The following is a 12,265-nucleotide window of genomic DNA, read 5'->3' as shown; positions in this document are numbered from 1 at the left end:
TTTCAATAATTCCCTGTTTTTTCCCCAAAAAAATAACGGTTGGAAGATTCCCGGATTCAGGAGGGAATAAGGAGGAAATCTGGAATCCTCCAACCAGGATTTCTGGAAAACCAGGGAATTTATTGAAAGTTGAAAAGATTGCAAACCTATGAGGCTCCTTACATGTAGGGGGATGAAGGGGCTGAGGGTGTAGATATCCAGGTCTGTCCCTACAAACCCAGTGGGGGAGAAGTGGAGTTTGGGGCGCAGACAGGTGGTGAGGCCCACCCCTGGTAAAGCATGGGATTTGTCAGTGTCTGAGTTGAGGTTGATGCTGAGCGTCTCTTCAGTCATGGGCACAATGAACTCCTTATTGGTCATGAGGCGGTTCCGCTTGGCCGACTCCAGGTGAATGCTGATGAGCAGATCGTAGTAGCCGCTCCTCATTGGTCCAGGCAGGTAGGTGTTCTCTATGGCGTAGAATAGCTGGGATTCATCAACATGGCTGCACAGGGCGTGAGCTACGCGGTTGTTCCCCAGAGCACAGACTGAGCCGTACAGTTTCAGAGTGTGGTAGTGGAACTTCAGCAGGTCCATACGCTCCGACAACTCCAGGATGTCAATACATCTAGACGGGACAGAGGCAGAGGACAGTATGGCCCAAGGCTGTACAGATTTGGACAAATCTATTGCATCAGAGCCAAAATGGCTCCTGTTTATATGTCTTTCCCAATACTATAGCTAAGACTGAAATCCATTTCACAATCAAATACAATAATCTTCTGCTTAGATGTCAGCAATGGTGGCAGTGTTCTGACCTGTTCTCCTCGGGGATGTGCAGGGCCATCATTGTGATAGGCTCTCTGCACTCCACCATCCAGCCGTGCCTGTCGTTCACACGGCCCATCTCTGGGGACAGGAAGTGGTTTGGCATGCGGCTCCAAATGACTGGGGTCAGCATCTGGACATCCAGCCTGGGAGGACACTGAGGGACCGGGTTCTTACGCTCACTGCGGAACATGGCTGCTGAAATAGGCATGATGTTCTGAGGAGAGAACAAACACATACATTGCAGAGTAGAAAGGTCGTCGTTGAAGTGAAATAATAGCTTGAGTATCCTTGAGGGTAAAAATACAGAATGAAATAGAAAACATCCATAACACTGTAAAACGCAGACAGTGGAGGGGTAACACTGTAAAATGCAGACAGTGGAGGGGTAACACTGTAAAACGCAGACAGTGGAGGGGTGACACTGTAAAACGCAGACAGTGGAGGGGTGACACTGTAAAACGCAGACAGTGGAGGGGTGACACTGTAAAATGCAGACAGTGGAGGGGTGACACTGTAAAATGCAGACAGTGGAGGGGTGACACTGTAAAATACAGACAGTGGAGGGGTAACACTGTAAAATGCAGACAGTGGAGGGGTAACACTGTAAAATGCAGACAGTGGAGGGGTGACACTGTAAAATGCAGACAGTGGAGGGGTGACACTGTAAAATGCAGACAGTGGAGGGGTGACACTGTAAAATGCAGACAGTGGAGGGGTGACACTGTAAAATGCAGACAGTGGAGGGGTGACACTGTAAAATGCAGACAGTGGAGGGGTAACACTGTAAAATGCAGACAGTGGAGGGGTAACACTGTAAAATGCAGACAGTAAAGGGGTAACACTGTAAAATGCAGACAGTAAAGGGGTAACACTGTAAAATGCAGACAGTGGAGGGGTAACACTGTAAAATGCAGACAGTGGAGGGGTAACACTGTAAAACGCAGACAGTGGAGGGGTAACACTGTAAACGCAGACAGTGGAGGGGTAACACTGTACAATACAGACAGTGGAGGGGTAACACTGTAAAATACAGACAGTGGAGGGGTAACACTGTAAAACACAGACAGTGGATGGGTGACACTGTAAAATGCAGACAGTGGAGGGGTAACACTGTAAAATGCAGACAGTGGAGGGGTGATTCTCGCTGAGTCTGACCTTGAGCTTCCCCAGGTCCACTTGCAGCATGTTCTGACTGGAGGGCAGGACAAAGACAGCTGGGAACAATTTAGTGTTGGGCTCCACCTAGAACAAACAGCCACAGTGTTACACAGGATGCCACAATGGAAATTAGATTCTAAGCTTTAATGTGTTATCCTTGATGATTTTTTAATTGTATGTGGAGGTGTCTCTTATCTATGTTCTTGAAATTGTCTAATAAATTCAATCAATCAAGCAGTCAAGCCCAGAGCAGTTTGTACTTTGCTTATTATTAAACCAGTAACCCTTGACATGAGTAATGAAATACAAATCAAATCGAGGTGTATTTGTCACGTGCGCCCGAACACAACAGTTGTAGACCTTACAGTGAAATGCATACTTACAGGCTCTAACCAACTGTCCAAAAAAGGTGTTATGTGAACAATATGTAAGTAAAGAAATAAAAACAACAGTAAAAAAAACAGTGAAAAAAAACAGTAGTGAGGATATAAAAGTAGCGAGGATATAAACAGTAGCGAGGCTACATACAGACACCGGTTAGTCAGGCTGATTGAGGTAGTATGTACATGTAGATATGGTTAAAGTGACTATGCCATTATGATGGACAGAGAGTAGCAGTAGCGTAAAAGAGGGGTTGGCAGGTGGTGGGACACAATGCAGAATACATGTTTACACTGAACACTGCATCTCACCTGGTAGAAGGTGTTGATCTCTTTCCCATTGGCTGTGAAAGTCATTAGTCCTGTGTCAAGGTCAATAAGGCAGCCAATCACAAAGTCCTCCTGACTGACACGGGTCTGCTGGGAGCTGCTGAACTCCCCTCCCCACACCATGTAGCAGTTACTGCGCTTCATACTGAGGGAGGCAGGAGAGACAACATCGGAAGATATTAAGGTATTATGTCTTTGTGAATACTGTGCATGTGTGTGTGTGCACAGGGACGCGTTACTCACCTGTCATGTATGTTGCCTTTGTCATCTCCCACAGTGACTGTGACATTTCTTACTTTGCTGAGGTCAAAGTGCAGGTCGTATTGGTGGTAGTCAGGGGTGATCCAGCCTACCCACACCCCGCTGGGCTCTTGTCCCGCAATCACTCGCACTGAATAATAGTACTGAACACAGAGAATGTGAGCAGAAAACATGATTAACAAGGAGTTGAACTACCTAAAACTAAAAATGAATTTAAAAAAAAAACATTTCCAGACAAATATGTCCCAGTGAAGAGAAGTAAGGTTCAAACACAAGGATCTGAAGAGATGTTAAAGGTCATACTGTGGTGGTGTTGAGGATGATGTCATCGTCATCTCTGTCGTCTGGGACCACTTCCTCCGTCAGACGGGGCATGGTGGGAACAACAGGGGGCGGAGTAAAAGCTGCCTTCTTGGCCTTGAACAGGAACCTGAGGGCAACACACAATGTCAGCGTAGTTGGGTGTTCAGGGATTTTTTAAATCAATAATGACTGTATACATTTCAATCAGGACTGACTAATCAGAATACTATTATGTTACTCTATAGATGTATACATTTTATTTTAATCCTAGTACTGAATATAATGTGTGTAATTATAATCAAGAATTAGAACAATGACTGTCTGTTCCTTGGTAGAAACTAATTCACTTATCGTCAGACTGGCAAGAATGCTTATCTACACAGGGAGGCTTTGGCCTGGTCATAAATGATCTATACAGGTGGGGGGTCTATGTAGGAAGGCTTGAGAACTATACTGCCATTGTATCAGAGTGGAGGAGGGACGGGACAGTTTGAAACCTAATGACGTCATTTTGAGTTTATAACCTGTTGTAAATTGTATCATGTTCAGTACTCTCGAGAATAAACGCTTGATTTTGAGACTGGTCTCCGCCCATTTTATGCAAATAAGTTTCTTACAAATCCTTAGAGATGGGTTGAGTGTATTAATTTAATTGGGTAATAAACATAATATAGGAATTTAATTCTTCCAACAATTGGTCCTTCGAACGCCAGGTCTAAATAACTGTCTCTGCCATCTGAAGGTCGTACGCCGAACATCGTGCAGGGGCGGGTCTAGTCCCGTTATTTTAAGACATGGCCTCTGAATTGAGGTTAAAGAACAGGCCGGTACACACACCAGACTGACAGGGACAGTGACTAGATCCAACGAACAGTGCTTTTCCCAGTCGGCGACAAGGTCAGTAGCCTATATTCTCGATTTTGGGGGGAATGATTTAAGTTCTTTGATTTGATGTTCTAAAATGTTTAGAATTTATCATTAATAGGAGCTTTACTATTCCAAACAGATCCACAGGGTTTTGTATGACCAATATACACTGGGTTTTGTATGACCAATATACACTGGCAGGTCTGAAATGACCTCAGGTAAAGTGCACTACCATAAATAAACTAAACTTAATCATGAGAGGCATATCCGCCCGAGATTAAGAGGGGATATTTAAATAGGTGCTGGGAGGACGGTGATCTTGTGCAAATAGGATAACCCATAGGATTAAGAGGGGATATTAACTAGGCTTGGGGAGACAGGAAGGGAATTCTATGCATGCAAGATAACTTGAATGGTCAATTAAACTCTGGGAGAATTGACCATCGTTCCGATTCAACAAACATTACTGAAATAAAGTCCAAATAAGGAGGAGAGGGAAGCCAAAATCTAGAGGAATGGGATAAAAGCCAAATCTATAGACAAGAGGTTCCAGGAGAGAGGGAAACCTAAAATAGTGGCGTGAGATACGAGATATTAGTGTACTTTAATAGCCCTCCAGGCATAGCCAGGTATCAAAGGAGGGATGGGTAAGTTGTGGTCTAGGATAGGACACTTTGTGGCCTATTGGATAATAAACTAATAATAAATAAATAAAATAGCTAACAAGTAGATATAGAAGTTAAAGATATAATCAGATAGAACATATGAGAAACTGTTTGTTAAACAAACCTGTATGTCCAAGATGTATGCACTACAGGTGAACTACAGGATAAGGTGATTCACTTAATCCAGTCCCCGAGGAGAATAGACGGTAAGCAGCACTTTAGGAGGGGCTATACCAAGTACCGCTGGTGACAGCCTTCACCCTGAGAATAGCTCAAATAACTACCTGAATTCATATCACACACTGCGGGAGGGTAAGACTGACACCCACGAACAATCACAGTGTTCGAGAGGAGAACTGGAATTAACAGAATTCCGGGGGCCATCTCTCGAACGAAGACTTCATTTCCTGTCATTCCAACACTGTGTTTGTTCATAAAAGTGGAGGTGTGTCTGGCCTCTGGCTGCTGATGTGTTTCCTGGGAAAGGGTGGGGTTTTAGAGGTGTACTGATTCGTCGTGAGCTGTCTGATCGTGGGAGCCATATTCCTGATACACCATGAACCCCGAGAAGGCCAAAAAGGGTAACTTTACTCGTGCTAGACGAGGAGAATGTGATATTACCATAGCATATTAGCAGGTCACTGGAACTGAATAGTAAGGAAGGGAGAGTGAGATTGGGAAGGATGTCTCAGTGGAGTTTCATGTAGACCAACTGGGGTCATTCACTATGGGCAGTCTAGAAGCATGGGTCTCTATAGAAGGTATTTGTGTAAATCACCGTGTAATTCATGGAGTCAGGCCATAGCTCACACTGAAAGGGATGGCTATGTAAACCCATACACCCAATTTGGGAACAGATGAAGTATAGTAAGGGTTGGAGTTTCTGACTGTGTTCCCGAGCAGAGGAAGTATGGTATAAAGGAACGAATTAACATTAAAACGATAAAGACCCAGGATCTCGGGTTATGGTATGTTGGCTTTGATCAGTTTTCAACTGATACTATGACACCATTCCAGGTGGCAAAGGTTAGAGTTGGTAAGGAGAATATGGTCGGCCGGAGTTCAATCAATCTCCCTAACACAACGGACATTCCTAGTGTAATCATCCAGGGTAAAGGACCACTACGAATAATTCAGGTTCAATATATATAAAGAGTTTTAACCAAAACCTTGAGAGAACAAAATCAAATCAAATCATGACACGTATTAAAGTGTCGTCAGACTGGCAAGAATGCTTATCTACACAGGGAGGCTTTGGCCTGGTCATAAATTATCTATACTGGTGGGGGTCGATGTAGGAAGGCTTGAGAACTATACTGCCATTGTACCAGAGTGGAGGAGGGACGGGACAGTTTGAAACCTTAATGACGTCATTGTAACTTGTATCATGTTCAGTACTCTCGAGAATAAACGCTAGTGCTTGATTTTGAGACTGGTCTCCGCCCATTTTTATTCAAATAAGTTTCTTACAAATCTTTAGAAATGTGCTGAGTGTATTAATTGAATGGGGTAATAAACACATAGGAATTTAATTCCTCTAACATTGGGCCTCCTTTTCAACAGGACTGAGAAAACATGACGACGATGACCGTTAAAAGTGCCGTTTTCAGCATTCACTTTCCACTTTCTTCTCCAACAGAGAGTTGTGACCCGTCTCTTCTCCAACAGAGAGTTGTGACCCGTCTCTTCTCCAACAGAGAGTTGTGACCCGTCTCTTCTCCAACAGAGAGTTGTGACCCGTCTCTTCTCCAACAGAGAGTTGTGACCCGTCTCTTCTCCAACAGAGAGTTGTGACCCGTCTCTTCTCCAACAGAGAGTTGTGACCCGTCTCTTCTCCAACAGAGAGTTGTGACCCGTCTCTTCTCCAACAGAGAGTTGTGACCCGTCTCTTCTCCAACAGAGAGTTGTGACCCGTCTCTTCTCCAACAGAGAGTTGTGACCCGTCTCTTCTCCAACAGAGAGTTGTGACCCGTCTCTTCTCCAACAGAGAGTTGTGACCCGTCTCTTCTCCAACAGAGAGTTGTGACCCGTCTCTTCTCCAACAGAGAGTTGTGACCCGTCTCTTCTCCAACAGAGAGTTGTGACCCGTCTCTTCTCCAACAGAGAGTTGTGACCCGTCTCTTCTCCAACAGAGAGTTGTGACCCGTCTCTTCTCCAACAGAGAGTTGTGACCCGTCTCTTCTCCAACAGAGAGTTGTGACCCGTCTCTTCTCCAACAGAGAGTTGTGACCCGTCTCTTCTCCAACAGAGAGTTGTGACCCGTCTCTTCTCCAACAGAGAGTTGTGACCCGTATCTTCTCCAACAGAGAGTTGTGACCCGTCTCTTCTCCAACAGAGAGTTGTGACCCGTCTCTTCTCCAACAGAGAGTTGTGACCCGTCTCTTCTCCAACAGAGAGTTGTGACCCGTCTCTTCTCCAACAGAGAGTTGTGACCCGTCTCTTCTCCAACAGAGAGTTGTGACCCGTCTCTTCTCCAACAGAGAGTTGTGACCTGTCTCAAGCCAACAGAGAGTTGTGACCTGTCTCAAGCCAACAGAGAGTTGTGACCTGTCTCAAGCCAACAGAGAGTTGTGACCTGTCTCAAGCCAACAGAGAGTTGTGACCTGTCTCAAGCCTATCGTCTGTCTCTTCACTAATCTGAACCCTACTCAGTACTGACCCCTTCTTCTTGCTCTTCTCTGTAGAGGCATCTTTCACATTCTCTCCTCCGTTGACGGAGATCTCCTTAGGCACAGAGGGCTCCTTCTCCTCCTCCTTCTCTGTGCGGCTGGCAGATTTCTTCAGCACCTCAAAGTCAGAGTCTGGGTCCACCTCCAGGACCTGGTCCTCGGGGATGGTCAGGGTTCGTGTCAGGGGGGTGGTCCCAGCCATGATTTTAAAGGTCTCGTGGAACTCCACGGGCATACTGAGCCTCAGGAACAACAGATCGGTGTTGGCATTCTGAGAGCCGAAGGTCTTGTGGGTCAGTTTCAGACAGGGAGCGTTGTCCACCGTCCCATCCACACGGGACACCTACACAGGGGATGTGGGAGAAAAGGCAGAAAATCACATATTGAAAACCCACAGAAGAAAACATTTGAATGTTAACGTGTGTTAAATGGAATTATAAAATATAGGAAGGGAAGCCATTCCCTTCCCACACTGTTGTTGAACAACATATGCTGTACTGTACATCAACGTGAGGATGTTCTGTAGGAATAGGGATGAATTGGGGCAGGCTCTTGCTGAACCACATGGTGATGTCTCTCTTCATGTTGATGGCGAAGGGTTCAAAGCCCTCCTGAAGGCCACAGATGGTGAAGTAGCGCAGGCTGCTGACGTTCTGGCCCAGGTTGAGCCGGCCAACCTGAGACAGGCCCAGACTACACACAGGGATAAAACCTGGAGACCAGCAGATTCAGTTTAATGAATAACACTAATCGAAAATCAGTAAATCCCTCCTACAAGGATTTACCTCCCAAGCCCCAGCAGCCTCCCCATCCGTCACTCACCATCTCCTATGTCAATGTCCTTGAAGGCCATCTCAGATCCAGAGTCACTGATCAGCATCTTTCCATTCAGAGTGAAGAAGATGTTCTGCTCTACCAGGTCAATCATACAGCCCACCACGTCACCTGGCAACCAGATACGACCAAACGGCTCATTGCCCACATGCCAACGCTGAGCCTAAAAAAGAACGGTCAAAGTTCAAATACGACATGTTAGTAAAACAGACACAGAACATTTATCCCCAACCATACCTTGAAACCATTGAAGACATAGGCGAGCTCATCTGCTCCCAGCTCTGTGTCAGCGCGGACACTGGGTCTGGCCCAACCCACTCTCATCTCCCCCACAGTCACAGCCTCAAACTCAAAGTACCACTTCCCCTGGGTCACCGCGTATGACCTCTCAGCCCGGAACACCCGGATCTTATCTCCACGAGAATGACCTTCCCCATGACCACCTAGCACAAACAGATTCAGGTGACATTATATACACAGTTAAATATGTATGTATGTATGTATGTATGTATGTATGTATGTATGTATGTATGTATGTATGTATGTATGTATGTATGTATGTATGTATGTGTATGTGTGTATGTGTGTGTGTGTGTGTGTGTGTGTGTGTGTGTGTGTGTGTGTGTGTGTGTGTGTGTGTGTGTGTGTGTGTGTGTATGTATGTATGTATGTATGTACAGTGGGGAGAACAAGTATTTGATACACTGCCGATTTTGCAGGTTTTCCTACTTACAAAGCATATAGAGGTCTGTAATTTTATCATATAGATGAGAGATGGAATCTAAAACAAAAATCCAGAAAGTCACATTGTATAATTTTTAAGTAATTAATTTGCATTTTATTGCATGATATAAGTATTTGATACATCAGAAAAGCAGAACTTAATATTTGGTACAGAAATCTTTGTTTGCAATTACAGATATCATACATTTCCTGTAGTTCTTGACCAGGTTTGCACACACTGCAGCAGGGATTTTGGCCCACTCCTCCATACAGACCTTCTCCAGATCCTTCAGGTTTCTGGGCTGTCGCTGGGCAATACGGACTTTCAGCTCCCTCCAAAGATTTTCTATTGGGTTCAGGTCTGGAGACTGGCTAGGTCACTCCAGGACCTTGAGATGCTTCTTACGGAGCCACTCCTTAGTTACATTTACATTTAAGTCATTTAGCAGACGCTCTTATCCAGAGCGACTTACAAATTGGTGCGGTGCATTCACCTTATGACATCCAGTGGAACAGCCACTTTACAATAGTGCATCTAAATATTTTAAGGGGGGGAGGGGGGGTGAGAAGGATTACTTTATCCTATCCTAAGTATTCCTTAAAGAGGTGGGGTTTCAGGTGTCTCCGGAAGGTGGTGATTGACTCCGCTGTCCTGGCGTCGTGAGGGAGTTTGTTCCACCATTGGGGAGCCAGAGCAGCGAACAGTTTTGACTGGGCTGAGCGGGAACTGTACTTCCTCAGTGGTAGGGAGACGAGCAGGCCAGAGGTGGATGAACGCAGTGCCCTTATTTGGGTGTAGGGCCTGATCAGAGCCTGGAGGTACTGAGGTGCCGTTCCCCTCACAGCTCCGTAGGCAAGCACCATGGTCTTGTAGCGGATGCGAGCTTCAACTGGAAGCCAGTGGAGAGAGCGGAGGAGCGGGGTGACGTGAGAGAACTTGGGAAGGTTGAACACTAGACGGGCTGCGGCGTTCTGGATGAGTTGTAGGGGTTTAATGGCACAGGCAGGGAGCCCAGCCAACAGCGAGTTGCAGTAATCCAGACGGGAGATGACAAGTGCCTGGATTAGGACCTGCGCCGCTTCCTATGTGAGGCAGGGTCGTACTCTGCGGATGTTGTAGAGCATGAACCTACAGGAACGGGCCACCGCCTTGATGTTAGTTGAGAACGACAGGGTGTTGTCCAGGATCACGCCAAGGTTCTTAGCGCTCTGGGAGGAGGACACAATGGAGTTGTCAACCGTGATGGCGAGATCATGGAACGGGCAGTCCTTCCCCGGGAGGAAGAGCAGCTCCGTCTTGCCAAAGTTCAGCTTGAGGTGGTGATCCGTCATCCACACTGATATGTCTGCCAGACATGCAGAGATGCGATTCGCCACCTGGTCATCAGAAGGGGGAAAGGAGAAGATTAATTGTGTGTCGTCTGCATAGCAATGATAGGAGAGACCATGTGAGGTTATGACAGAGCCAAGTGACTTGGTGTATAGCGAGAATAGGAGAGGGCCTAGAACAGAGCCCTGGGGGACACCAGTGGTGAGAGCGCGTGGTGAGGAGACAGATTCTCGCCACGCCACCTGGTAGGAGCGACCTGTCAGGTAGGACGCAATCCAAGCGTGGGCCGCGCCAGAGATGCCCAACTCGGAGAGGGTGGAGAGGAGGATCTGATGGTTCACAGTATCGAAGGCAGCCGATAGGTCTAGAAGGATGAGAGCAGAGGAGAGAGAGTTAGCTTTAGCGGTGCGGAGCGCCTCCGTGATACAGAGAAGAGCAGTCTCAGTTGAATGACTAGTCTTGAAACCTGACTGATTTGGATCAAGAAGGTCATTCTGAGAGAGATAGCGGGAGAGCTGACCAAGGACGGCACGTTCAAGAGTTTTGGAGAGAAAAGAAAGAAGGGATACTGGTCTGTAGTTGTTAACATCGGAGGGATCGAGTGTAGGTTTTTTCAGAAGGGGTGCAACTCTCGCTCTCTTGAAGACGGAAGGGACGTAGCCAGTGGTCAGGGATAAGTTGATGAGCGAGGTGAGGTAAGGGAGAAGGTCTCCGGAAATGGTCTGGAGAAGAGAGGAGGGGATAGGGTCGAGCGGGCAGGTTGTTGGGCGGCCGGCCGTCACAAGACGCGAGATTTCATCTGGAGAGAGAGGGGAGAAAGAGGTCAGAGCACAGGGTAGGGCAGTGTGAGCAGAACCAGCAGTGTCGTTTGACTTAGCAAACGAGGATCGGATGTCGTCGACCTTCTTTTCAAAATGGTTGACGAAGTCATCTGCAGAGAGGGAGGAGGGGGGAGGGGAGGAGGATTCAGGAGGGATGAGAAGGTGGCAAAGAGCTTCCTAGGGTTAGAGGCAGATGCTTGAAATTTAGAGTGGTAGAAAGTGGTTTTAGCAGCAGAGACAGAGGAGGAAAATGTAGAGAGGAGGGAGCGAAAGGATGCCAGGTCCGCAGGGAGGCTAGTTTTCCTCCATTTCCGCTCGGCTGCCCGGAGCCCTGTTCTGTGAGCTCGCAATGAGTCGTCAAGCCACGGAGCGGGAGGGAGGACCGAGCCGGCCTGGAAGATAGGGGACATAGAGAGTCAAAGGATGCAGAAAGGGAGGAGAGGAGCGTTGAGGAGGCAGAATCAGGAGATAGGTTGGAGAAGGTTTGAGCAGAGGGAAGAGATGATAGGATGGAAGAGGAGAGAGTAGCGGGGAGAGAGAGCGAAGGTTGGGACGGCGCGATACCATCCGAGTAGGGGCAGTGTGGGAAGTGTTGGATGAGAGCGAGAGGGAAAAGGATACAAGGTAGTGGTCGGAGACTTGGAGGGAGTTGCAATGAGGTTAGTGGAAGAACAGCATCTAGTAAAGATGAGGTCGAGCGTATTGCCTGCCTTGTGAGTAGGGGGAAGGTGAGAGGGTGAGGTCAAAAGAGGAGAGGAGTGGAAAGAAGGAGGCAGAGAGGAATGAGTCAAAGGTAGACGTGGGGAGGTTAAAGTCGCCCAGAACTGTGAGAGGTGAGCCGTCCTCAGGAAAGGAGCTTATCAATGCATCAAGCTCATTGATGAACTCTCCGAGGGGACCTGGAGGGCGATAAATGATAAGGATGTTAAGCTTGAAAGGGCTGGTAACTGTGACAGCATGAAATTCAAAGGAGGCGATAGACAGATGGGTAAGGGGAGAAAGAGAGAATGACCACTTGGGAGAGATAAGGATCCCGATGCCACCACCCCGCTGACCAGAAGCTCTCGGGGTGTGCGAGAACACGTGGGCGGACGAAGAGAGAGCAGTAGGAGTA

General features: G+C 47.1%; 1 protein-coding gene across 1 annotated transcript in view; it reads right to left on the bottom strand.

The window, feature by feature from the left end:
- The window catches only part of LOC124006950 (ryanodine receptor 1-like), a 102,285-nt gene that overhangs the window by 58,892 nt on the left and 31,128 nt on the right, over positions 1–12,265 (bottom strand). Inside the window, exons 27-36 of the mRNA XM_046317142.1 lie at positions 8,515–8,720; positions 8,266–8,440; positions 7,947–8,155; positions 7,434–7,786; positions 3,243–3,369; positions 2,922–3,082; positions 2,661–2,823; positions 1,966–2,052; positions 798–1,024; positions 163–607 (exon numbers count right to left, since the gene is read on the bottom strand). Coding sequence (XP_046173098.1) covers positions 163–607; positions 798–1,024; positions 1,966–2,052; positions 2,661–2,823; positions 2,922–3,082; positions 3,243–3,369; positions 7,434–7,786; positions 7,947–8,155; positions 8,266–8,440; positions 8,515–8,720 — 2,153 coding nt within the window. The remainder of the gene's footprint in view (positions 1–162; positions 608–797; positions 1,025–1,965; positions 2,053–2,660; positions 2,824–2,921; positions 3,083–3,242; positions 3,370–7,433; positions 7,787–7,946; positions 8,156–8,265; positions 8,441–8,514; positions 8,721–12,265) is intronic.

Source organism: Oncorhynchus gorbuscha, linkage group LG20, assembly GCF_021184085.1.
Source record: "Oncorhynchus gorbuscha isolate QuinsamMale2020 ecotype Even-year linkage group LG20, OgorEven_v1.0, whole genome shotgun sequence".
In the NCBI taxonomy this organism is placed as follows: Eukaryota; Metazoa; Chordata; class Actinopteri; order Salmoniformes; family Salmonidae; genus Oncorhynchus; species Oncorhynchus gorbuscha.
Note: the sequence above shows the minus strand (reverse complement) of the source record. Positions and strands in the feature narration are given on the sequence as shown.